The 26,989-nt window shown below is 32.6% G+C and overlaps 1 protein-coding gene, 1 long non-coding RNA gene and 1 pseudogene across 2 annotated transcripts; 2 read left to right on the forward strand and 1 right to left on the reverse strand.

Moving 5' to 3' along the window:
- Positions 1-1,011: 1,011 nt before the first annotated feature.
- LOC107897114 (chalcone synthase-like) lies at positions 1,012-2,462 on the forward strand (annotated as a pseudogene).
- A 2,106-nt stretch (positions 2,463-4,568) lies between these two features.
- LOC107897115 (chalcone synthase) lies at positions 4,569-6,066 on the forward strand. Its single transcript, XM_016822464.2, has 2 exons — positions 4,569-4,766; positions 4,883-6,066. The coding sequence occupies exons 1-2, from the start codon at positions 4,592-4,594 to the stop codon at positions 5,887-5,889; spliced, it is 1,182 nt and encodes a 393-aa protein (XP_016677953.1). The 5' UTR covers positions 4,569-4,591; the 3' UTR covers positions 5,890-6,066.
- Positions 6,067-12,422: 6,356 nt separating this feature from the next.
- Positions 12,423-13,384, reverse strand: LOC107897116 (uncharacterized). The gene is made up of 2 exons (XR_001684032.2): positions 12,954-13,384; positions 12,423-12,703 (listed from the first exon to the last, which is right to left on the reverse strand). It is a non-coding gene; the product is annotated as an uncharacterized lncRNA (long non-coding RNA).
- Positions 13,385-26,989: the final 13,605 nt, after the last annotated feature.

Genomic DNA, 26,989 nt, shown 5'->3' on the forward strand with positions numbered 1-26,989 from the left:
TAAATTATTAGTAAATTGTTCGATATGTCCAGTAATGCTTCGTAACTCTATTCCGGCGACGGTTTAGGGTTAGGGGTGTTACATAACAAAACTTTACATTTCAGTGTAATCATTTTTAATTCCTTAGTAAATCCCAGTTAAGTCTTTAGCATAATAGTAAATAGTTAAAAGTTTTACTTTTTTTAATATTATTCATTCATTATTCGATGCACCATGTTCCAATAAGTGTGATTCGATTTGATTGAAACAAGCCGATATAACCGATATGAATCGAAATTTTCACCAGTTCGGAAAAATATGCTGCTTGTTCTGTTTTAAAATTGGATCAATGTACTTTAATTGGTATGACTAGAACTGATGTAAAATTGATCACCATGTTCTTTCTACCACTCTCATGGACTTTTTCATTATCCTTTCTAATTCAAAACAAGAAAAGCTCGTAGTTAAACAACAATAATTCAAATTTTATATGGATATTTTGCGCATGAAAATTGTTATTCGTATTATATTTATCGATGTTGCGATTGTACAATCAATAGATGTGCTAAAGCTCTTGTCAACCAATACCAAATTTTTTTCTTAATAGTCTTGAGAGAAAGAAATATTAAGTTCAAAATTAGTATTATAAAGTTGAATGATAATAGTACACGAATTAAGTTTTAATGATAAAAAAATGAGCTGATTTTATGTATTATAAAGTTAAAAACTAATACATGATCATATTCAAACCGTAAAACGAATGAAGACACATGTGATTATAAAAACTATAAATTAATAAAATCTTATTGAAATAGCCAACAATAGACTTGTCCTTAGATAAAAAAACTTGCCAAACACTTGTCAAATAGGATTTAATCTTCTTGGAGCTTTAGGATTTGGCAAGTTAGGTTGGCCAAATGCTAAAAGTTCATTAGCATTATTGCCTAATTCACATATTTTTGCAATTGAAGTTGTCAAAATAATATTTATATAAACTCAATTTTGAAACTTTTTGCTAAAACGCAACAAACCAAAAATATTTAGATATGGCAACAGAAAATAACTTAGAGGCTTGTGCAGTTGAGAAATTAGCTACTATTCTAGCTATTGGCACAACAAATCCACCCAACTGCTTTTACCAAGTTGATTATCCAGATTTCTACTTTCGAGTGACTAAAAGTGAACACATGACGCAATTGAAAGACAAATTTCAACGAATATGTAAGTATCATAGTTTTGTAAAAGCTAGGAATGGATTGTTATTTTATATGTAATCTTCCATCAAATTATTTTTCCATTTCATCACTAAATAAATGTAATTTATATATGTTACCAGGTGAGAAATCTGCAATAAAGAAACATTACATGCACTTAAATGAGGCCATGCTGAAAGAGAATCCCTGCTTAACTATCTACAAGGCTCCATCCTCTGACGTTCATCAAGATATTCTTGTGAAGGAAGTACCAAAGCTTGGTATAGAAGCAACATTGAAAGCCATCAAAGAATGGGGACAACCCTTTTCAAAGATCACTTACCTTATATTTTCTACATCATCGGGGATAGACATGCCTAGTGCTGACCATAAGCTTGCTAAGTTAATTGGCCTCAAACCCTCTATTCAAAGGTTTATGATTTATAATCAAGGTTGCCTTGCCGGAGCCACTGCCCTGCGTCCTGCCAAGGATTTGGTTGAGAACAATGTGGTGCTCGTGTACTTATTGTTTGCTCCGAGAACATGGTCATAAGTTTCCAACCACCTTTGGAGACCAATTTAGACATACTCATTGGCTCCACAATTTTTTCTGATGGGGCAGCGGCTTTGATTGTTGGTGCTAATCCTATTGTCAGCATCAACGAGTGCCCTTTATTTCAAATTGTATCATCGAGTCAAACAATTATCCCTGAATCTGATGATATACTAATAATGAAAATACGTGAAATGGGGATGGAGTATTATCTATCGAGAAATTTGCCTAAGTACGTGTCTAACAACATCAAGCAATGCATAGTTGAAGCGTTTACTCCATTTGGCATCAGTAAATGGGAAAATTTGTTTTATGTAGTTCATCCTGGTGGAGTAGCTATTCTTAATGGAATTGAACAGAAACTTGGGTTGAATAAGGAGAGGCTTAGAGCAAGTAGGCATGTGCTAAGCGAATATGGAAACATGTGGGGTCCAAGTGTGATATTTGTTCTTAATGAGATGAGCAAAATGTCAGTGATAGAAGGTAAAGCCACCACGGGTGAAGTTCTTGAGTGGGGTGTGTTGTTCGGGATTGGGCCAGGTCTCACAGTGGAGACATTGGTGCTTCGTAACTTTGCTACAAATTCAGCACCATAGTCCATAGCTATTGCCGGTGTGTGAAACTTTTTTTTGTTCAACAAAATTGACGGTGTGTGAAACAATATGCGAATGTGAACAAGAAGATCGATACATGTTTCTTTAAAAAACAACTTAAAAACATAAGTCTAGAATAATGAACCATGGAACCCTTAAAATTTTCATGTATGAAATAATAATCTTTATATATTATTGTTTTAGGTTTCAATATATTTTGTTAGTAGATTAGGAAAAAATCTCTTCACCCCTTATATAAATATCTACTTTCAATAAAAAAAATAGCCTATAGCTCATAAATCAATGAACTAGGGCTTAAACATGTGAAGCTAAAAGATAAAATTAGAATAACATAATATACAATTAGAACTAACCATTCATCAATTACACAAAAACAAATAGGAATCATATGTTCTGTCACATTTAAATCATTTCAATCCTTTCTTGATCCAAATATGCATGCTCACTCACCTCTTTCTAGTTGACTAACTCAATCAGAGGTTCAAAATATTTTAATTTGTAGTGATAACATAACTATCCAAATGGATGGTCACATTTATTAATAAGAAACTAATTATTCAATAGACCTCTACTTGAATAATTATGAATTTTTATTAATAATCAACATAACTTTTAGTAACAAGAGACACAACTCATCTCTATAATTAATAGTGATAATTCTTGGTTGAGAACTCTTAGTTAATAAGCAAGTGGCATAATTTTTAAATCATTTGTAATTTTCCAATTATCACTATTAGAATATTATACATATTTTGAAAATGATTCAACAACTTATAATAGCTTTTCACTAAAATTAAATAGGTGGTACTTGCAATAAACCAATGCCAAAGTAAGTAATAACATGACCGCAGGCTGCACCAACAGTTGAGAGCCACCATATTTTATCAAAATCTGAAGTTTGTGAAAGTACGATCAATAATTACCAACATAATTGTGTATGAATTGTTGGACATGTGACATGGGTTTTTTATAAGGCAAATAGTATCATATTTCTGGATATATCATTTTTATTAAAATTAATATGTATTAGTTTGTTTCGATGTATCATTATTATTTTTAAAAGATATTTAATATATGTATATAAAAATATTTACAATATCAAACAAATAACACTTAATAATTTTTAAATATAAAATTTTCATCAATTATATAAAATTTTCATCAATAAACTCCACAAATAAAATTTATTATTCAATAAATTAACAAGGAAAAGAACTTAAGGGTGAGTAGGGATTTTTTTTGGTGATAATGTGAATAGGGTTTTTATATTTTAAATGTGAAAGTATGTCCAAAAAATAAATCCTTTAATGTTTAAAATGTTAAACTTTACTTTTCAGTGTAATCATTTTTGATTCGTTAGTAAATTTCAATTAAGTAATTAGTATAATAGTAAATAGTTAAAAGTTTTATTTTTTTAATATTATTTATGCATCAGCCGGTGCACCATATTCCAATTAGTGTGATTGGAATTGACCGAAATGAGCCGATGTAATCGATATGAATTGGAATTTTTACCAGTGCGAAAAGTGGTGTTGCTTGTTCCACTTTAAAATAGGATCAATGTACTTTAATTGCCATGACTAGAAATGATGCAGAACTGACCACCATATTCTTTCTGCCACTCTCATGGACTTTTTCATTGTCATTTCTAATTCAAAACAAGAAAAGCTCGTACTTAAACCACTATAATTCAGATTTTATATGGATATTTTGCACATGAAAATTGTTACTTGTATTATATTTATCGATGTTGCGATTGTACATTCAATAGATGTGCCAAAGCACTTGTCAACCAATACCGAATTTTTTTCTCAATATTCTTGAGAGAAAGAAATATTAGGTTCAAAATTAGTATTATAAAGTTAAATGATAATAATACATGAATTAATGTTTAATGATAAAAAAGGAGCTGGTTTTATGTATTATAAAGTTATAAATTAATACATGCTTATATTCAAACCGTAATACGAATGAAGACACGTGATTATAAAAAAACTATAAATTAATAAAATCTTATTGAAATAGCCAAAAATAAATTTGTCCTTAGATAAGATAATTTGCCAAACACTTGTCAAATAAGATTTAATCTTCTTGGAGCTTTAGGATTTGGCAAGTTAGGTTGGCCAAATGCTAAAAGTTCATTAACATTATTGCCTAACTTATTTTTGCAATTGAAGTTCTCAAAATAATTTCTATATAAACTCAATTTTGAAACTTTTTGCTAAAAAGCAACAAACCAAAAATATTTAGATATGGCAACAGAAAATAACTTAGAGGCTTGTGCAGTTGAGAAATTAGCTACTATTCTAGCTATTGGCACAATAAATCCACCCAACTGCTTTTACCAAATTGATTATCCAGATTTCTACTTTCGAGTGACTAAAAGTGAACACATGACGCAATTGAAAGATAAATTTCGACGAATATGTAAGTATCATAGTTTTGTAAAAGCTAGGAATGGACTGTTATTTTATATGTAATCTTCCATCAAATTATTTATCCATTTCCTCACTAATATAAATGTAATTTATATATGTTACCAGGTGAGAAATCTGCAATAAAGAAACGTTACATGCACTTAAGTGAGGCCATGCTAAAAGAGAATCCCTGCTTAACTATCTACAAGGCTCCATCCTTTGACGTTCGTCAAGATATTCTTGTAAAGGAAGTACCAAAACTTGGTATGGAAGCAGCATTGAAAGCCATCAAAGAATGGGGACAACCCATTTCAAAGATCACTCACCTTATATTTTGCACATCATCAGGGATAGACATACCTAGTGCTGACCATAAGCTTGCTAAACTTATTGGCCTCAAACCCTCTGTTCAGAGATTCATGATTTATAATCATGGTTGCTTTACCGGAGCCACTGCCCTGCGCCTTTCCAAGGATTTGGCCGAGAACAATATCGGTGCTCGTGTACTTATTGTCTGCTCCGAGAACATGGTCATGAGTTTTCAACCACCTTCGGAGACCCATATAGACATACTCATTGGCTCGGCAATATTTTTCGATGGGGCAACGGCTTTGATTGTTGGTGCTAATCCTATTGTCAGCATCAACGAGTGCCCTTTATTTCAAATTGTATCAGCGATTCAGACCACTATTCTTGAATCTGATGATTTACTGATAGGGAAAATATGTGAAATGGGGATGGAGTATTATCTATCGAGAAATTTGCCTAAGTACGTGTCTAACAACATTAAGCAATGCATGGTTGAAGCGTTTACTCCATTTGGCATCAACAAATGGGAAAATTTGTTTTATGTAGTTCATCCTGGTGGAGTAGCTATTCTTAATGGAGTTGAAGAGAAACTTGGGTTGAATAAAGAGAAGCTTAGAGCATGTAGGCATGTGCTAAGTGAATATGGAAACATGCGGGGTCCAAGCGTGATCTTTGTTCTTGACGAGATGAGGAAAATGTCAGTGTTGGAAGGGAAAGCCACCATGGGTGAAGGTTTTGAGTGGGGCGTGTTGTTTGGGTTTGGGCCAAGTCTTACAGTGGAGACATTGGTGCTTCGTAGCTTTGTTACAAATTCAGCACCATAGTCCATAGCTATTGCCGGTGTGTGAAACAATATGCGAATATGAACGAGAAGATTGATACATGTTTCTTTAAAAAAATAAAACAACTTAAAAATATAAGTCTACAATAATGAACCATAGAACCCTTAAAAGTTTCATGTATGAAACAATAATCTTTATATATTATTATTTTAGGTTTCAGCCTCTTTTTCTAGTAGATTCAAAACAAAATTCCTTTTGTAACACCCCATACCCGGCCTAGACGTTAAGACCAAGTCTGAAGGCTACATCAAAACGTTAAGGAAAACCAACCTCTAAGTATCTTAAAATTCGTCTTACAGAAAACACTTAAGTACTTAAACCAACATCAAATCCGAGTTTATAAACCATATCCTGAAAACATACGTTATTTAAAGTTTAAACAAACAATAAAATATCTAGTAAGAGATATAACCAAGCTCCTAGCACACCGAGCCTTCCTAAATCGATGGTTTATCTACAATTCAGTCACAAATAGAATGAGTTTATAACTCAATGTGTGTAACAATTATAAAGACAAGACAGAAATATAAATATAACAGTAATTTTCTCATGTTCAGATACAAATTCAATAACATATGATACTCATTATTATTGTAACAGTTCAAATAAAATGCAGAGTATATCAAATACAGATACAGAACATATCAGGATCAAATGCAATTTCTTACCCCCATCCGCTACACACCATCTCTAACCATCCTAACATGCCATATAGGGTATCTAGTACCCATCCAATTTTAAACACCAATTAGTGTCAGTATGACACATTTCAGAGTGAGTACAGACTAGCAGTCAGATCAGTATGCAATAAATCGCTAGAATCAATTATAGATTTGTCTCTTAGCCACTTAATTGGGTAGATCATTAAACTACTAGCACTTCCTTCATTATATCATTCCCACACAATGCATACACAAATTACAGATATCAGATATCAAGGATGTACATACAGTTATCCAAATATAATTCATAATCAGATAAGACATATCATTGACATTTCAGTTGTTGCATCGATTATAGTTACAGATAATCAATTATTCAACCTCAGATTATTGGACATCTAATTATACGGTCTAATTCAGATCATACAAACCCTACAGAAGGCCTACGTTTGATTCGAACAATGCTTAAGGCCCTCGAGAAAAATTTAGAAATTTTCCCACATATTCGTATAGATTCACAGGGCCTGGGTGCCTAACCCGTGTCGTCCACACGATCTGGCACATGTCCGTGTGGCCCTATTAATTTCTCACACGGCCTAGCACACAACCTGTGGCTTAAAATAGTGATTTACACGATCTAACACACAGTAAAGTGTACACCCATGTGGCTCCAATCTCCAAAATATCTCTTACACAGCCTGGATAGACACCCTTTTCTTTAGCTCGTGTGACACTAATTCACAAACATTGTGAGTTACATGGCCTAGACACACGCACCGTGTCCCTGACCCATATGACCCTAAATCACAAACAGTGAGTTACACGACTTGGCACATAGCAGTGTGACACACACTGGCGTCGAAAATCATATTTTTCGGCATTTGACACTTGCAGAAAATCGGGTTTTTGTTAAACACTTGGAATAGTTTCGAAGTAGAAACAACACAAAAGACTCCCAATAACCAATTAAACAACTTAATCGACAAAAATTGCACAATTCAGCACAAAACTAACTATGTCAAAAGCTTCGACGCAAAAGCTTCAAATGAAATTAACACTTACCGATAAATCAATGGTAATTACTCAATTTAGAGCGTTGGGGATCGCTACCTTCGATATCTACGCTTAAAAAGGAAGCCATATGGTCATTTAACAGAGAATTTAAACAAGCCAAGTCAAAACCTATTTCGACAGAAACGAACGAACAAAAGTTTAATAAAAGTTCTACAATAAAATTCACGCAATTAACCTTTCAGTCGACAACAATGAGATGTGTACTTACCCGATTACACCACAGCAAAACTTTAATGGTAAGCCAAAAAAAAAGGAAGGAAAAAAGAAAAAAGAAAAGGAAAAGAAGAACGAAAAAGAAGAAACATAAGAAACGAATGATTAAAAAAAAGGAAAGAAATATTAAATTCTAAAAGAGCAATTAAACTAATTTTGCAGAGCAGCAAAAACATATCCCTGCTTCACTAACACAAAAACTCGAACCCCCTAACCTCGAACACATAAGCAAAGTACCGTCACAGAAACATAAATTACGACAGAAATCGACAATCAGACATTTAAATTCTTGGGACGTTACACCTTTACCTCTTATGTAAATATCTACTTTCAATTTAAAAAAAAGCCTATAGCTCGTACATCAATGAACATAAACATGTGAAGCTAAAAGATAAAATTAGAATAACACAATATACAATCAGAACTAATGATTCATCAATTACACAGAAACAAATAGGAATTACATGTTCCATCCCATCTAAAATCATTTCAATCCTTTCTTGATACAAAAACACACGCTCACTCACCTATTTCTAGTCTATTAACTCAACTAGAAGCTCGAATTATTTTATTTTGTAGTGATAATATAATTATCCAGATGAATGGTCACATTTATTAATAATAAATGTAATTATTCAATAGATATCTATTTGAATAATTATGACTCTTTATTAATAATCAGCATAACTTTTAGTAACAAAAGACATAATTCATCTCTATAAATAGTGACAACTCATGGTTAATAAGCAAATGACATAACTTTTAAATCACTTGTAATTTTTCAATTATTACTATTAAAATATTATAAATATTTTAAAAATATTTCAACAACTTATTTGTACCAATATTCTTGGATTTGGTTTTTAGGTGGAAGTATCTAGTAGTTCTTTTTATCATAAGGCTCAGATCAATTTAGTCCTATTATTAAAGGTAGTCAAATATTACAATATTTTCTATTAAAAAACTCCTAATCCGTATGAAAAAGAGACAGACAGTTAAATTGGAACATAAAGTGAGAACATATATATTCTTCTTGCTCAAATATCGAGGTGGGATCATCATCAAGGTATAGATACCCATCATGGAAGAAGAAGTTGTATAACTTTTTAATAAAAAATGATTTGTTTTTATTGTCTGTAAGAATAATTTTAGTTTATTCATAACGTTAGCATTTTTTTATATAACTTAGAGAAAATTTTGAAGTTAATGTCCTCAATCATCATCTTCAAAAAGGCACAAAAATGTCTTGAGGATAGAAAACCATAAGTAATTGTATTCATTCATTATAAAAAAATTATTAAATATTTCCATTTAATTCTAAAATATGTACCAAATTTTATTTAAATTACTCATATCATATACATCATACATATCATATATATACTAAAGTATGGTTTAAACATAAAAATGGTATGTTTATAATTTCATTTCTATATTAATTTGTTTAATATTAATATTTGTATTCCAAAACCTTTTTTCATGTAATATATTTAAAATATTTCAGATATATTTTATTCTAAATAATTTTATACACATGAAATCTTTACATTGCGAGAGAGAAAAAAACTAGTTAAAAATAAAATAAAGTTAGAGAAAGTGAAAGATTCCAACTCTCTTTATATTCACCCTCTTAATAAAAATACTTTATGCAAAGGCAATGGATCATTTTTTCTTTTCCCTCACTTTACTTAGCTTTCCATGATTTTTTCTAACCCATTACACTATGTTTGGATCAAAAGCAGCAAAGGAAAGGAAAAGAGAGTAACAGAGTGGAAAGTGGGGTGTGCAAAACTCGGATAAAACTGAAAAAATTCGGTTAATCAGTCAGTTAACCGAATTAATTCGGTCGGGAGTCGATTAATAATTTTTTGAATTTTTTGTTAACGGTTAATTCGGTTCGAAACAGATCGGTTAACCGAATTTTTTCGGTTTAACCAAAAAATAAAATTATAATATATAAATAGCCCACTATTCACTCAAACTCAATCCAACACAAACTCAAGTACCCAATCTAATATATATTAACCCAAGTACCCAACCCAACCCAATTACCCAACCCAATCATAAAAATTACAAATAATTTAATAAATAAAAATAAAAAAAATAACTTTATACAAATAATTCGGTTAATTTAGTTAATTCAGGTAATTCGGGTAATTCGGTTAATTCGATTAATTCGGTTAATTTTATACTTATTTTAACCAAAAATTTTTAAAAATAATTTTCGGTTAATTCGGTTAACTGACCGAATTAACAAAAAAAAATTCGGTTCGATTAATTTTTTTGAAAAAATTTCGGTTAGGTTAACAATTAAAAATTTTGAAATGTCGGTTAATTCGGTTAATGTTATTTTAGGTCGATTAACCGATTGAACACCCCTAATGGAAAGCTAAAGAAAGTAAATAAGTCTTTATTATCTTGTTTGAATAGTTAAAATTAGTGGAGGAAAAAAAAAGTAATTTTAACTATTTTTGTTTGGATAGACAGTGGAAAGAAAATGATTAACTACAACAAATTTTTACAATCATATGCTTTTCATAAAACTGTTTATAAAAGAAAGAGAAGATAAAAAAAGACATTTTACAACTTAAAATTTATTTTAACTTTTCCTCTAAATTGGGGTAACTTCTCTTACTTTTTCTACTCGTAACTTATAGAGCGTGTTTCAATTGAGATAATACAAAGAAAAGGAAAAGAAATAAAGAAGACATTTTTTTCCCTCGTTTGATTAGCTAAGCGAGTTAAATATCCTTTACTTTCATTCAAAATTTCAAATTTTCAATTACCCCAAATAAAAAAAAGGCTAGGGAAAGGAAAATAAATAAAATTTTAAGATATAAAATATCTTTTCTATCCTCTTTATTTTTTATATAATTATGTTATAAAAAATCACCATATTTGATCATTCTTTTCCTTTCCACCTTTTAACCAAACAAAAATATTAAATCCACAATTATTAATCTAAACATAATGATTAAATTTATTTTTTAAAAATATCATTTCCCTTATTTTCTTTTTTTTTTCTCCTCCCAATGTTTTTTTCCTTTTTTTTGAAAAATTCTCCTCCCCAACGTTGAATAGGTAAGGCATACAATTTTTTTCTTTTTTGTAAGAAGAAAATATGGATTACATCTACTACATAAAACAACTATTGTCTTTATCTTCTTGTAATAAGTCTATTATTTCCTTAGGAGTCTCATTAAAGACTTGTAAGCCTGATTTCCAGCTCTGGCTAAGTTTAGCTAGACGATCCGCTACCAAGTTTCAATTTCTTATAATATGCTTAATCTTTCACCTCCCTTTCGACCTCTTGATGTGCTGAGTTTTTCTAAGCACAGTAATTCCTACATCTTTCAAATCCAAATCAGTCAAGTTTTGAACGACTTTAAATGAGTTTTAAGCGAGTTTCTACTTTTTAAAATTAACAATGAGCTAGTGGTTCAACAATTAAACATTCAGTTACTCCTAGCTCTTGAGTTCAAATCCTTGCGTGTGAAATGGGATTTATTTTATTTTTGTTGGTTTCAAAAAATTTATGTTATTTTAATTTATTATGTTTTTAATTTTTTTTTATTTTTGAAAACCCTAAAATAACTCCCACGTTTCCATTTTTTTTCCTTCTTACGTCAATTTCATTTCCAATTTCAGACTTTTGCCTTTTTGGCTACTGTGTTTCCTTTTGACATCTTTTCTTTTTTATAATCATTATTGAATTCTATTAGTTTTTCTTTTGTTCCGCAGTGGATTATTCGGTCCTAGTAATCTTGTGTCGTTCCTCTAATTTTAATCGTTTTTTAGAAACTTCGCTCAACAACGCGTTGAATCAAGGTAGTATATGTTTAATTGAGGAGCATCAGTTGATCGCTAGTATGTGGGAATCGTCTTTAAGGTATGCTTTTTGAACTCTTGAAAATGGGGCGATTTTTGGGTGTTAAATTCGTATTCTGCGGTACATTTGGGTAAGATGAATCATTTTTGAGTCCTATATCTTTTTCCTTAGAATATAGTTTTGTGTGGTTACTGTTATAATTTCATTTTCCTTCACTTGTGCGATATTTGCGCTTAGGAAAGCACGATGATGGGTTTTGACTACTTCAATATGTTTGCTGGAATACCCAACAGGTTCTTGTTTTGCTCATATTTTATTCATCACCTAAAGCCAATAATGACCCTTCAATTTCATCCATGTTTTATTTATTATTAATTTATTTGTTCTTTTAATCAGTAAAAAGTTTCATTGCTTACATCAAATTTTGTTGGGATATTCATTTTTAAAAATTTATTTCACATCAACTCAATCTAATCTTGGCTTGTAGCTATAGCCATTAGTCACCCATGAAGAACAGTGTCTAACATTTATTGGGCAACCATTTCAAGGACTCTTGGTAGTGTACACCTCCCCCATCCCTCTGAAAATTAAATGAATTTGGAATGCATTTCTACCTTAAAGAACTATCGCATTAGCTAATTGTATTGGCTTTGACTAAGAGCTGGATCGACGATAGACCATGAACCGACCTCATATCTGTAATGTGCCTACTTTGCCCGGGACCCAATAAACCAAAATTAAAACCAAAGACAATGTTAATAGCCCAAAGTCCATTTACATTAAAAGCCCAAACAGCCCAAATTACATTTAACCTATTGTATAAACAAAACCTAAACCTCTAACCCAATTCTTGATGGCCCGATAGGCCCAATGCCCAAACCAATTTCAACAAACTTGGAAACCTTAGTTTCCCCTAGCGCCGCACCCCCCACGTACCTCGTCGGCAAGTCCAACGCCCGAGGCTCGACTCTTTTTATCCCTTTGCACCAAAACGGTGGCCCCACTCACTGACCTCCCTCTTCAACTTGCAAACAGACCAAAAAAGGAACAAAAATAACGCAGCACGCAAGGGCAACAGAGACGAACAAATATATATTTGGCTATATAGCCACAAGAACTAAAAATGTAAATTTTTCATAGGCATATTCAGCAATCAAAAGCAAAAACAGAAGAAAAAGGTTGATTTTGGGATTTTCTTTTCTTGTTTTTTTCCTTTTTCGATTTTTTTTTATTTTTGTTTCAAATCTAAGGAAGGGGGAGAGGCTTACCGGATTCCCCACGGTCGCGACGCCGGAGAAATCGAACCCAAAAAGGGGTCGAGAGCCATCTCTTTTTGGCTCTTCTAGTTTTGGGGATTGGCCTTCAATGAGGTTTAAAAAATGGGTTAAAAACCACAAAAATGGGTTAAAAACCCCATTTTTGTGCAGATCTGTGCGTTTTTAAGACCAAGTGGGCTATTTGAGCTGCGGGTCCTTCCGCTTTGCTACTTGCTTTCAATTCGCCCCTTTTGTTCTTTCTTTTGTGTTTTCAATTTGACCTCATGGTTTTTGCGTTTGTCTCATTTTGGTCCTGCGTGGAACAGTGCACATGAGTGCTGGGAATAATTTCCTCTTCAGTCCCCGCTATTTTCTACACGTTTCATTTTGATCCTTGATTAACTTTCCAGTATTTATAATTTTATACCCCGAATTTTAACTCGTTTTTAGCCACGTCCTAAATCTATTTAATTCATTTATTAACCTTTTTAAAAAAAACCATTTCATTATATGTTATTTTAAATATTTTATGTGTTATTTACTTTACATCTATTTTAACTTATTTTAATGTACTGTTTATTCAAATTATTATTATTTATTTTAACTTGATTTATGTATATATTTTATCCTAATCTATTTTATATTCCTTACCTATTATATATATGTATATATGTAGTTTATTTCAATTTTTTATATATTTATTATTCTTTTAAAACCGTTTTGCTATATATTTATTGCAAATTATTTTATATTGTTTATTTTTAAGTTATTGTATATTATGTATTTCAAATAACTCTTTTTATATTACCTTTTGTAATGGCTTAAATTCAAGGTTATCGGAATAATAGTTTCGTAACCATAGATCCGATTTAAAGAGAAATTTATTTTAATATTTTTGTTTGAAAATTGATATGATAGGAAAATCGTATGAAAATATTGATAGGAAAATTTTATCGATTTAGTGATTAGTTAGAAAAAGAAATTACTGAAGAAATTGGGTAAAATAAGGTATCGGAATCTCTATCTCATAAAACCGAGTCGAAAATAATTTTATAAATATTTATGAAATGTTATTAATGTGGTATTAAAATTTTGTTAGGAAATTTTAATGTTTGGGTAGTCAATTAAATGAAAAGGACTAAATTGTAATAGGTGTGAAAGTTTCTAGAGTGATTAAATAGCTTAAGAGTCTAATGAGAAAGGATTTAAAAGGAAATTAGACCCAAAATTTATTTGGGCTGGACGGCAAGGGTATGAAATCAGCAGAAAAATTGATAAATTAAGGGTAAAATTGAAATATTACAAAATTAACTAAATAAAACTAGAACTAAATAGGAAATATCTAGATTTCTCTTCATTTCTCTTCAATTCCAGCAGCTAAAAACGCCATAGGAGGGTTCTCTAAGCTGGTATTTCATAATTTTTGCACCAAGTGAGTTAATCCTTTCCTTTTTCTTGTAATTTTTGTGTTTCTAAGACTTTTACAACTAGGTCCTACTATTAAATTCATTAGTTTTTGATTTCATGAATGAAATTGAAAGTCACCATGGTTGATTTCTGTAATTTTATGATGAAATAGAATGAAATTAAAGCTTTAATTTGTTTATGAGATGATTTTATTAGGCAATTTCAATGGAAATTGATTTTTAGAACCTAATTGTGAAAATGTTTGGAATTAAAGTCTATTGCTGAAATTCTGATTCCTAAAGGTTGTAAACTAGTTTAAGGTGATATAATAAAATTTTAATTGAGAAAAATCAGCTCAATTGAGAGGCTAATTGAGTAGGGATGAAATTATCATTTATTAAAAGCTTAGGGGAAAATGGTAATAAACAGCTTGCACTAAAACAGTTTGGTAGACTAACTTTGAAAAATCACCAAAAATTGTAGGAATCTAATTAGAAGATGAACAAAATATGGAATTAAATCTTATTGAGTCTAGTTTCTCATAGAAGAAATATTGTAAGCAATGGATTTGTAAATTTTGAGATATAATGAATTTTGTGAGACAAGGTCAGAATGAATTCGGGTTCCCCTGTTCTTACTTTGAAAAATTATAAAAAATTGAATAAACATAATTAGGGACTTAAATTTATATGTATAAAATTCTAAAAGAGTCTATTTTTAATAGAAACAAACGAGAACATCTTTGAATTCTGTATAAAGAGATAATTTATTTTTAGTGAAGAAGGGTGAGAACTGTTAGACAACAGAACATGGGTGACTTTGAAGAATAAACTGTACTGATTGGCTAAACCAAAAATTTTGAAAATTTTATGGTAAAAATATATATGAGTCTAGTTCCAGGGAAAATTAACGAATCTTAATTTAGAGTTCCGTAGCTCAAGTTATAAATAATTTAGTGACTATGACTCAAGTACACAACTTTGAATGAACTATAAATAATAGTTGAATTATAGAGAATGTTGCATATGAACATGAAATGTATTAAATTGATAATTAAATTTATTTATTTAGATCCAGAAGATTCAAATACGAAGCTAGATCGAGGAAAGGAAAAAGTTTGGGATTAGTAGATTTTTACTGTTTACAAACAAGTATCAAGGTAAGTTCGTGTAACTTGAATTATATTCTTAAATTGCTTGAGATTGTATGTTTTTTATATGAATATGATTTGAATGTTCATTATATGGAACTTTATGAAACATTGATATATTTGATAAAATGGGAAGGAATCCCGGTTGAATGAAAGGAAAATTCGATGGATTTCTGAAAAGGAATTGACGGTAAAAAGGATCTAGCCCGGACGGGTGATCTTATCCTGATATAGCCCTCCCGAAGAATATGTGTAAAATGGATTTAACCCGGATGGGTAATCCGAATTAGGGTCTGAATTTAGCCTGGACTGGTAATTCAGATCCAAGCTCATTAGAGTAATTGTCGTTGTAGGGGATTTAGCCTGGACTGGTAATCCCGCTGCAAGGTTGAGGTTCGCGGGAGTGTGCTCTCTGAAATGGATATGTGCACACATGAATATGAATTGACGGACCCGAAATTGTATAATAAATGTGTACCTCTAAAAATCCATTGAAATTTCGATAAATTCAACGGGATAAGTATAAAAAAATAACAAGGAAATGGAAATTATGATATTGACTAGCTCATCAATCATGGTATATATTATTGGTACATGGAAATTATTGTACTAACTTGAATGTTGAGTTTGTGCATATTAGGGTAATAATGCATTGAATGGATATATGGATGTTTATTGTATTGTATTGAAAATATTAGGTAAGTATAATTCTTGTTACATGAGCTTACTAAGCACAAAGTGCTTACCCCGTTTCCTTTTTCCCTGTTTTGTAGTGTTAAGAGCTCGGAGGTCGGATTTGGTCGGAGACACATCACACTGTTAACCTCAGGATTTCGGTATATAAAGAAACTTTATTTTGGAAATTAATGGCATGTATAAGCTAACAAAGTAAATGTTAACGTGAAATGAATGTAAAGTTAGCCATTAGTATGGTTAACAAACCTGGTTATAGATATGTGATGACGTTATCTTATATAAATGCATGAATCTATCATGAAAATATGTTGAATTGATTTGGTTGATGTGGATTGGTCTCGATTTAATATTACAAGGAAGGTTAGATATTTATAAAAGGGTTATATTGAATATAAAAAAAATTAATTCGTAAACTCTAGTAATGCCTCGTACCCTATTCCGGTAATGAATACGGGTAGGGGTATTACATTTATTGGTATCAGAGCTACGGTTTAGCCGGTTCTAAGATCGATGTAGCAAATACGGGATTAGCTATACATGCCATTTAAATTATTATTGATAGTGTGATATCTCCTGAGCATTTAAAATGTGTTTTTCTTATAGTAATGTCATCCGACCGAGCTCAATCTGAGGAAGCTGGGAGTCATGCTCTGGCTTCAGTACAAAGAGAATAAACTAGCAGTAGAAGGCCCGAGACAGAGGGTCGAGGGGAAGAGGCAAAAACAGCCTTCTTTCAAATGATGAATGAATGGTTTAATCAATACTTAAGAACTAACCCTGTAGTGCAGCAAGTTCAAGCTCCCCCTCCTGCTCCTCCACCGGTTCCCAAGATCCCACAAGGTACAGGTACTGAATCTGTCAGAAAAGGGAAAGCTCCAGTAGATAAAATTCGAAAATATGGGGCCGAAGAATTTCGAGCAGCAGTTGATGATTCCGAACGGGCTGAATTCTGGTTAGAAAACACTACTCGGGTTCTGGAAGAATTATCTTGTACACCAGAAGAATATTTGAAATATGCCGTCTCACTGCTAAAAGATACAGCTTACCATTGGTGGAATACTAAGGCTTCAGTTGTTCCGAAAGAAGAAATTACATGGGAATTCTTTCAGACCGAGTTCAGAAAAAAATATATTAGCCAGAGGTTCCTTCACAAGAAAAGAAAAGAATTTCTTGAGTTGAAACAGAGCAATAGATCAGTATCTGAATATGAAAGAGAATTTGTTCGATTAAGTAAATATGCTCGAGAATGGGTACAGTCAGAAGCTGAAATGTGCAAACGATTCGAAGAAGGGTTGAATGAAGATATTAAGTTACTGATCGGAATTCTTGAAATTCGAGAGTTTGCTACATTGGTAGAGAGAGCTTATAAAGCAGAAGAATTGAGCAAAGAAAAGAAACAGGCTGAGAGGGAAGCTCAAATTTTTAGTAAAAGACCGATGGGAAAATCCCAGTTTTCTGCTTCAAAGAAATTGAAGAAATATCAGGATCGTTCTACTTCAGCCATTGGGTATTCGGGCAAAGATCGAGGTTCTCAACGCACTAATCCAAGGCCTTCTACTCCATCAGTGACCAGTGTTGGCAGTGTTGGCACTCCTAAACCGAGATGCCAGTACTGTAATAAAGCTCATTTTGGTGAATGCCGATTTAAGAGTAGGGCTTGTTACCGATGTGGTTCTTTTGACCATTTCCTTAAAGATTGTTCAGAAAGGGTTGAAAAAGAAGTTGAACATATATCGAAGCCGAGTAATCTAGTTTCGAGGGGCAGACCACCTCGACCATCCGGTAACGTCAGTGGTGGTCGAGGAGTTACAAAAGATACTATAGGTAGGCCTGAGGTACGAGCACCTGCTAGGACATATGCCATTCGTGCCAGAGAAGATGCTTCAGCACCCGATGTTATTACTGGTACATTTTCTTTACTTGATACTGATATTACTACATTGATTGATCCTGGTTCTACGCATTCATATATATGTGTTAAACTTGCAATTGTTAAAAATTTATCTGTTGAACCTACTGAATTTGTGGTTAAAGTCTCGAATCCTCTAGGCCAGTCTGTGTTAGTGGATAAAATTTGTAAAAATTGTCCACTGATGGTAAGAGGTTATTGTTTCCTGGCTGATTTGATGTTACTGCCATTTGATGAATTTGACGTGATATTGGGTATGGATTGGTTAACCTAGCATGATGCGGTAGTAAATTGTAAACAAAAATATATTGTGCTAAAATGTCAGAATGGTGAGTTGCTCCGGGTTAAATCTGATCAGACAGAGGGGTTATCTGATATGATTTCAGTAATGGCAGCACAGAGGTATGTCAAAAAGGGGTATAATGCTTACTTGGCTTATGTACTCGATACCAAGGTATCTGAGTCAAAGATACAGGCAGTTCCAGTGGTATGTGAATTTTCCAATGTGTTTCTAGAAGAATTACCAAGATTGCCACCAGAAAGAGAAGTGGAATTTTCTATAGATTTGATTCCGGGAACTACTCCGATCTCCATAGCTCCGTACCGGATGGCTCCTATAGAATTAAAAGAGTTAAAGACACAGTTGCAAGAGCTTGTTGACAGGGTTTTTGTCCGACCGAGTCGTTCACCTTGGGGTGCTCCGGTTCTGTTTGTGAAAAAGAAAGATGGGTCTTTGAGATTGTGTATCGACTACCGGCAGCTTAATAAAGTAACCATAAAGAATAAGTACCCGTTACCCCAGATTGATGATTTATTTGATCAGCTGAAAGGTGCTACTATGTTTTCAAAGATTGATCTTCGATCGGGTTATTATCAGTTACGGGTAAAGGAGTCAGATGTGCCAAAAACAGCCTTTAGAACCAGGTACGGGTATTATGAGTTTCTAGTTATGCCGTTTGGGCTAACTAATGCACCTGCAGTATTCATGGATTTGATGAACCGGATATTCAGACCGTACTTAGACAGATTTGTAGTAGTATTCATTAATGATATTTTGGTTTATTCTCGGGATGAAGAAGAACATGCAGAACATTTGAGAATTGTGTTGCAAATTCTACGAGAGAAGCAGTTGTATGCTAAATTCAGTAAATGTGAATTTTGGCTTCGAGAAGTGGGCTTTCTTGGACACATTGTATCTGCCGAATGCATCAGGGTAGATCTAAGTAAAACCTTAGCTATTGTCAATTGGAGTCCATCAAAGAATGTATCTGAAGTTAGAAGTTTCTTGGGTTTAGCTAGTTATTATAGGAGATTTGTACAGGGATTCTCTATGATAGCTTCTCTAATGACTTGATTATTGCAGAAAGATGTAAAGTTCGAGTAGACTGATGAATGTCAACAAAGTTTCAACCGATTGAAAGACCTATTAACGAAAGCACCTGTATTAGTGCAGCCTGAACCGGGTAAGGAATTTGTTATTTACAGTGATGCCTCATTAAATGGTTTAGGTTGTGTTTTGATGCAAGAAGGTAAAGTAATAGCCTATGCTTCAAGACAACTTAAACCACATGAAAGAAATTACCCAGTACATGATCTTGAATTAGCTGCTATTGTATTTGCGCTGAAGATTTGGCGGCATTACTTGTATGGTGAGAAATGTCATATTTATACTGATCATAAAAGCTTGAAATATTTGATGACACAGAAATATTTGAATTTGAGACAGCGCAGGTGGCTTGAACTGATAAAGAACTATGATTTGATTATTGATTACCATCCGGGTAAGGCTAATGTTGTAGCTGATGCTTTGAGCCGGAAATCTCTGTTTGCTTTACGAGCTATGAATACCCGATTATCATTGGCTGATGATGGTTCAATCCTAGCTGAATTGAGAGCTAAACCGACATTTTTACAGCAAATATGTGAAGCTCAGAAGAATGATGAGAAGTTACAGGTTAAACGGGCACAGTGTGAGGCAGGTAATGATTCTGAATTTCAGATTGGTTCTGATGATTGTTTATTATTCAGAGGTAGGGTATGTGTACCTCAGAATTCAGAGCTCATACAGAAGATTCTATGCGAGGCCCACAGTAGTACTATGTCTGTACATCCGGGAAGTAATAAAATGTATAATGATCTGAAAAAGATGTACTGGTGGTCGGGAATGAAACGTGATATCTCTGAGTTTGTATCAAGGTGTTTAATATGTCAACAAGTTAAAGCTGAACATCAGGTACCTTCGGGGTTACTTCAGCCAATTACTATACCGGAATGGAAATGGGAAAGAATCACTATGGATTTTGTATCGGGGCTACCTTTGTCTCCGAGGAAAAAAGATGCTATTTGGGTGATTGTTGATTGATTAACAAAGTCAGCTCACTTTATTCCGGTACGTATGGATTATTCTTTAGATAAACTAGCTGAACCGTACATATCTGAGATTGTCAGGTTACATGGAGTGCCTGTCTCCATTATATCAGATAGAGATCCCCGATTTACGTCTTGTTTCTGGGACAAATTGCAAGAAGCCTTGGGTACTCAGTTATATTTCAGCACTGCATTTCATCCTCAGACAGATGGTCAATCTGAGCGTGTAATTCAAGTATTAGAATATATGCTCCGATGTTGTATACTAGAGTTTGAAGGTAATTGGGAGAGGTATCTACCTTTGATTGAATTTGCTTACAATAACAGTTATCAGTCTAGTATTAAAATGGCTCCGTATGAAGCTTTGTATGGTAGAAAATGTAGAACACCGTTATATTGGACAGAGCTCAGTGAAAGGAAGATACATGGGGTTGATTTGATCCGGGAAACAGAAGAAAAAGTAAAGGTTATTCGAGATAGTCTAAAAGCAGCTTCTGATCGTCAAAAATCATATGCTGACCTTAAGCGAAAAGAGATTGAATTTCAAGTCGGTGACAAGGTATTTCTGAAAGTGTCTCCTTGGAAGAAAGTTCTTCGATTCAGTTGAAAGGGTAAATTGAGTCCAAGATTTATCGGGCCCTATGAAATCATAGAAAGAATTGGACCGGTCGCTTATCGATTGGCATTACCACCGGAACTTGATAGAATCCATAATGTTTTTCATGTATCTATGTTACGACGATATCGATCAGATCCTTCACATGTTATTTCTCCGATAGAAGTAGAGATTCAACCGGTTATGACTTACAGTGAAGAACCGGTCAAGATATTGGCACGGGAGACAAAAGAGCTTAGAAATAAAAAGATAAATTTGGTGAAAGTATTGTGGCAAAGGCACGGGATTGAGGAAGCAACATGGGAACCGGAGGAGGCAATGAGGAAACAATACCCAAACCTCTTTACTGGTAAGATTTTTGAGGACGAAAATCCTTAAAAGGGGGGGAGAGTTGTAATGGCCTAAATTCAAGGTTATCGGAACAATGGTTTCGTAACCATAGATCCGATTTAAAGAGAAATTTATTTCAATATTTTTGCTTGAAAATTGATATGATAGGAAAATCGTATGAAAATATTGATAGGAAAATTTTATCGATTTAGTGATTAGTTAGAAAAAAAATTATTGAAGAAATTGGGTAAAATAAGGTATCGGGACCCCTATCTCGTAAAACCGAGTCTAAAATAATTTTATAAATATTTATGAAATGTTATTAATGTGGTATTAAAATTTCGTTAGGAAATTTTAATGTTTGGGTAGTCAATTAAATGAAAAAGACTAAAATGTAATAGGTGTGAAAGTTTCTAGAGTGATTAAATAGCTTAAGAGTCTAATGAGAAAGGATTTAAAAGGAAATTAGACCCAAAAGTTATTTGGGCTGGACGGCAAGGGTATGAAATCAGCAGAAAAATTGATAAATTAAGGGTAAAATTGAAATATTGCAACATTAACTAAATAAAACTAGGACTAAATAGGAAATATCTAGATTTCTCTTCATTTCTCTTCAATTCCAGCAGCTAAAAATGCCATAGGAGGGTTCTCTAAGCTGGTATTTCATAATTTTTGCACCAAGTGAGTTAATCCTTGCCTTTTTCTTGTAATTTTTGTGTTTCTAAGACTTTTACAACTAGGTCCTACTATTAAATTCATTAGTTTTTGATTTCATGGATGAAATTAAAAGTCACCATGGTTGATTTCTGTAATTTTATGATGAAATAGAATGAAATTAAAGCTTTAATTTGTTTATGAGATGATTTTATTAGGCAATTTCAATGGAAATTGATTTTTAGGACCTAATTGTGAAAATGTTTGGAATTAAAGTCTATTACTGAAATTCTGATTCCTAAAGGTTTTAAACTAGTTTAAGGTGATATAATAAAATTTTAATTGAGAAAAATCAGCTCAATTGAGAGGCTAATTGAGTAGGGACGAAATTATCATTTATTAAAAGCTTAGGGGAAAAATGGTAATAAACAGCTTGCACTAAAACAGTTTGGTAGACTAACTTTGAAAAATCACCAAAAATTGTAGGAATCGAATTAGAAGATGAAAAAAATATGGAATTAAATCCTATTGAGTCTAGTTTCTCATAGAAGAAATATTGTAAGCAATGGATTTGTAAATTTTGAGATATAATGAATTTTGTGAGACAAGGTCAGAATGAATTCGGGTTCCCCTATTATTACTTTGAAAAATTATAAAAAATTGAATAAACATAATTAGGGACTTAAATTTATATGTATAAAATTTTGAAAGAGTCTATTTTTAATAGAAACAAACGAGAACATCATTTGAATTCTGTATAAAGAGATAATTTATTTTTAGTGAAGAAGGGTCAGAACTGTTAGACAACAGAACAGGGGTGACTTTGAAGAATAAACTGTACTGATTGGCTAAGCCAAAAATACTTAAAATTTTATGGTAAGAAGATGTGTGAGTCGAGTTTCAGGGAAAATTATCGAATCCTAATTTGGAGTTCTGTAGCTCAAGATAAAAATAATTTAGTGACTATGACTCAAGTAGACAGCTTTGAATGAACTATAAATAATAGTTGAATTATAGAGAATGTTGCATATGAACATGAAATGTATTAAATTGATAATTAAATTTATTTATTTAGATCCAAAAGATTCAAATACGAAGCTAGATCGAGGAAAGGAAAAAGTTTGGGATTAGTAGATTTTTACTATTTACAAACAAGTATCAAGGTAAGTTCGTGTAACTTGAATTATATTCTTAAATTGTTTGAGATTGTATGTTTTTTATATGAATATGATTTGAATGTTCATTATATGGAACTTTATGAAACATTGATATATTTGACAAAATGGGAAGGAATCCCGGTTGAATGAAAGGAAAATTCGATGGATTTCTGAAAAGGAATTGATGGTAAAAAGGATCTAGCCCGGACGGGTGATCCTATCCTGATATAGCCCTCCCGAAGAATATGTGTAAAATGGATTTAGCCCAGACGGGTAATCTGAATTAGGGTCTGAATTTAGCCTAGACTGATAATTCAGATCCAAGCTCATTAGAGTAATTGTCGTTGCAGGGGATTTAGCCTGGATTGGTAATCCCGACAATACTCTATGAGTTTATATTGCAGGGGATTTAGCCTGGACTGGTAATCCCGCTGCAAGGTTGAGGTTCGCGGGAGTGTGCTCTCTAAAATGGATATGTGCGCACATGAATATGAATTGACGGACCCGGAATTGTACAATAAATGTGTACCTCTGAAAATCCATCGAAATTCCGATAAATTCAACGGGATAAGTATAAAAAAAATAACAAGGAAATGGAAATTATGATATTGTCGAGCTCATCAATCATGGTATATATTATTGGTACATGGAAATTATTGTACTAACTTGAATGTTGAGTTTGTGCATATTAGGGTAATAATGCATTGAATGGATATATGGATGTTTATTGTATTGTATTGAAAATATTAGGTAAGTATAATTCTTGTTACATGAGCTTACTAAGCACAAAGTGCTTACCCCGTTTCCTTTTTCCCTGTTTTGTAGTGTTAAGAGCTCGGAGGTCGGATTTGGTCGGAGACACATCACACTGTTAACCTCAGGATTTTGATATATAAAGAAACTTTATTTTGGAAATCAATGGCATGTATAAGCTAACAAAGTAAATGTTAACGTGAAATAAATGTAAAGGTAGCCATTAGTATGGTTAACAAACTTGGTTATAGATATGTGATGACGTTATCTTATATAAATGCATGAATCAATCATGAAAATATGTTGAATTGATTTGGTTGATGTGGATTGGTCTCGATTTAATATTACAGGGAAGGTTAGATATTTATAAAATGGCTATATTGAATATAAAAAAAAATAATTCATAAACTCTGGTAATGCCTCGTACCCTATTCCGGCAATGAATACGGGTTGGGGTATTACACCTTTGAACTGTTATTATCATTTTTAATGGTTTTTACATTTCTATTTAATTGGCTTTATATTATTTCTTTTCAGATTGTTACATATGACATTTATTTCATTGCTCTCTAATTTTTAATGTTAATATTTAAATAATGTATGTTGTGTGATTATTGTCATTGTGTATTTTAATTCATTGATTTCGTATTTTTTGTATTATTGTCGTTCACTTGTATAATATTGTATTCATGTATCATTGTTCTATGCTAATCACTATTTTTCTTTTTTTGTGTCATCGCATCGTGATTAACCCAACGTATTTATCCAACTTGGATCGCTTGATTTTATTTCAAATAAAAAAATGCACATTATTAAATATCATACTCGCTATATTTCAAAAAAGAAAATTTTCTAAATAAGGCAATATTTCGCGTTTTAGGAAATTCGAGGAATCGTGCCCTAACTTACGGGGTTTCAGTTTTCTCGTTAAACCTAAATAGCCAAGTAGCCTTTTAAATTTCAAAATACATGAAATTTCAATAAAAAAATAAAGGCAAGCTCATTCTCGAAGGTTCAAGGTGTTGTGTCCTAATTTACGAGATGTGATATTTTGCTACTTCGGGACAAGAAAGTCTTAAACTCGCGTTTTAATTTATTCAAGCGTTTTTAAAACTAACATTAATAAAAAGGGGATTGTATTTTAAAATCTTTTTAGAATTTTAACTTTCGACATTAAGACATTAATTAATCAATTAGGTATCAATTTTGGGCGTGACGAGGATCCTAATCCTTCCTCGCACGTAACCGACTCCCGTATTTATTTTCTCGAATTTCGTAAACCAAAATCATTGTTTTGATCAATCAAAGTATTTTATTAAAATAATCAAATTATGAGGTGACCGATCATACCTCATAAAAAAAATTGGTGGTGACTCCTATTTTTTCATTTTCTTTTTAAATAAAAGTTGACCTTTTTAAAAAAAATGATTTCGACAATATCAGTTGCCTATAAATGTGCCCAGGTTAGGGCACTGTACAACATTTTTGCAATATGCTGCTTATTGAACCCAACAAACACAGCTACCATGGACCACGGCTTGCGATTTAGTTAAAATGATATATTTTTCTTGCAGCTTTAATTCTTCGATAGTAAATGGACTTGTGTTTTGATTTTCGAGTAACCCCACGCTTATTTAAATCTCTGTAAGTGTGTCGGGGATGTTATTACAAATTAATCGAGGGAGGTTAAGAAATGGATAATTACTGTTAAAATTTAGTTGTGAATATGACCTCGTTTGACATAATTTTTTACTTTGCAATAGTGTTGGATGTTGTGAACATTAGAAATCTGTGTATAATGTTACTTTTGTTGCTGGTTTAACTATGTTCTAATATGTCTGAATTCGATTCTTCTAGACTGAACTGCTAGTCAGCATGATTATTGAGTAAGGAAGTTTGAAAATATGTTTATCCGATTCTGTAAATTAGTTGTATGATACTATCTGCATCTGCATTTTTTTGGGGTTTTGGAAATTGTTTGAAGTGAAGGAAGATTGTGTGGCAGTTAAACTGCATATTTATTTTAGTGGTATAATCGCAACATTAAAGTGGCATATGATCATATTGGGATGTGTTCGGTTTGACGGTCTACCATTGTTAACATTAATGGGAGACAACATTAATGGCAAACAATACAAAGTGGTGCAAGTTTAGCACCCTAAAGTTGACTTTGAAAAAGTGGCATGGGATAAATTTTTTTGGGTCCTTGAGATAATGGGCTATTTATTGTTTGGTCCTTAAACCTCAACTATAAATAGGCCTTTTCATTTCTCATTTCAATTCATCCCAACCAATCTTTCTCTCTTAGTTTTCTCTCTTCTCCCATTTGAGAATTCTTAAAGAATTCTATTTGTTTGTAATACTTTGAAGATAGTAAAGTTATCATCTGGTGTTAGTGCCCGAGGACGTAGGTATAATTTACCGAACCTCGTTAAAACTCGTGTTCTTTCTTGTCCTATTTTTCTTTCAATATTTGAGGGTATAATAGTAGTATTTAATTGTGCTATTAAATTACTATAGAAGGGATATTCTGTCTAAGGAAAGACTTGGTATTTAAGAGATCCATATGATCCACCTCTCTTCCCTGGGAATTGAACTTTGTGTGATTTTTTAGTACAATAATTTACACGCTTCCGACCCTATTGGAACAACAAGTGGTATCAGAGCCGAAGGTTAATCGTAGTATGCTCTGTGGTTGCAGTTTAAACTGATTTTCCACATCAAAAAAGATTTCCTTAGGTATATTGAAAGATTATGGAGAAAACGGTCGGCGTAGGAGCTTCAACATCGTCCATGTGGACAAGACCGACAATTGCAAATGCAAGATTGGCCGTGGAGATCTTTGATGGCACGGGCCATTTTGGTATGTGGCAAAGTGAGGTTCTAGATGCCCTTTTTCAGCAGGGTCTAGACATTGCCATTGATGAAGAGAAACCAGATGATGTACAGGAGAAAGATTGGAAGGCGATCAATCGGTTGGCATGTGGCACAATTCGATCATGCCTTTCT

Source organism: Gossypium hirsutum, chromosome A05 (genome assembly GCF_007990345.1).
Source record: "Gossypium hirsutum isolate 1008001.06 chromosome A05, Gossypium_hirsutum_v2.1, whole genome shotgun sequence".
NCBI classification, from domain to species: Eukaryota; Viridiplantae; Streptophyta; class Magnoliopsida; order Malvales; family Malvaceae; genus Gossypium; species Gossypium hirsutum.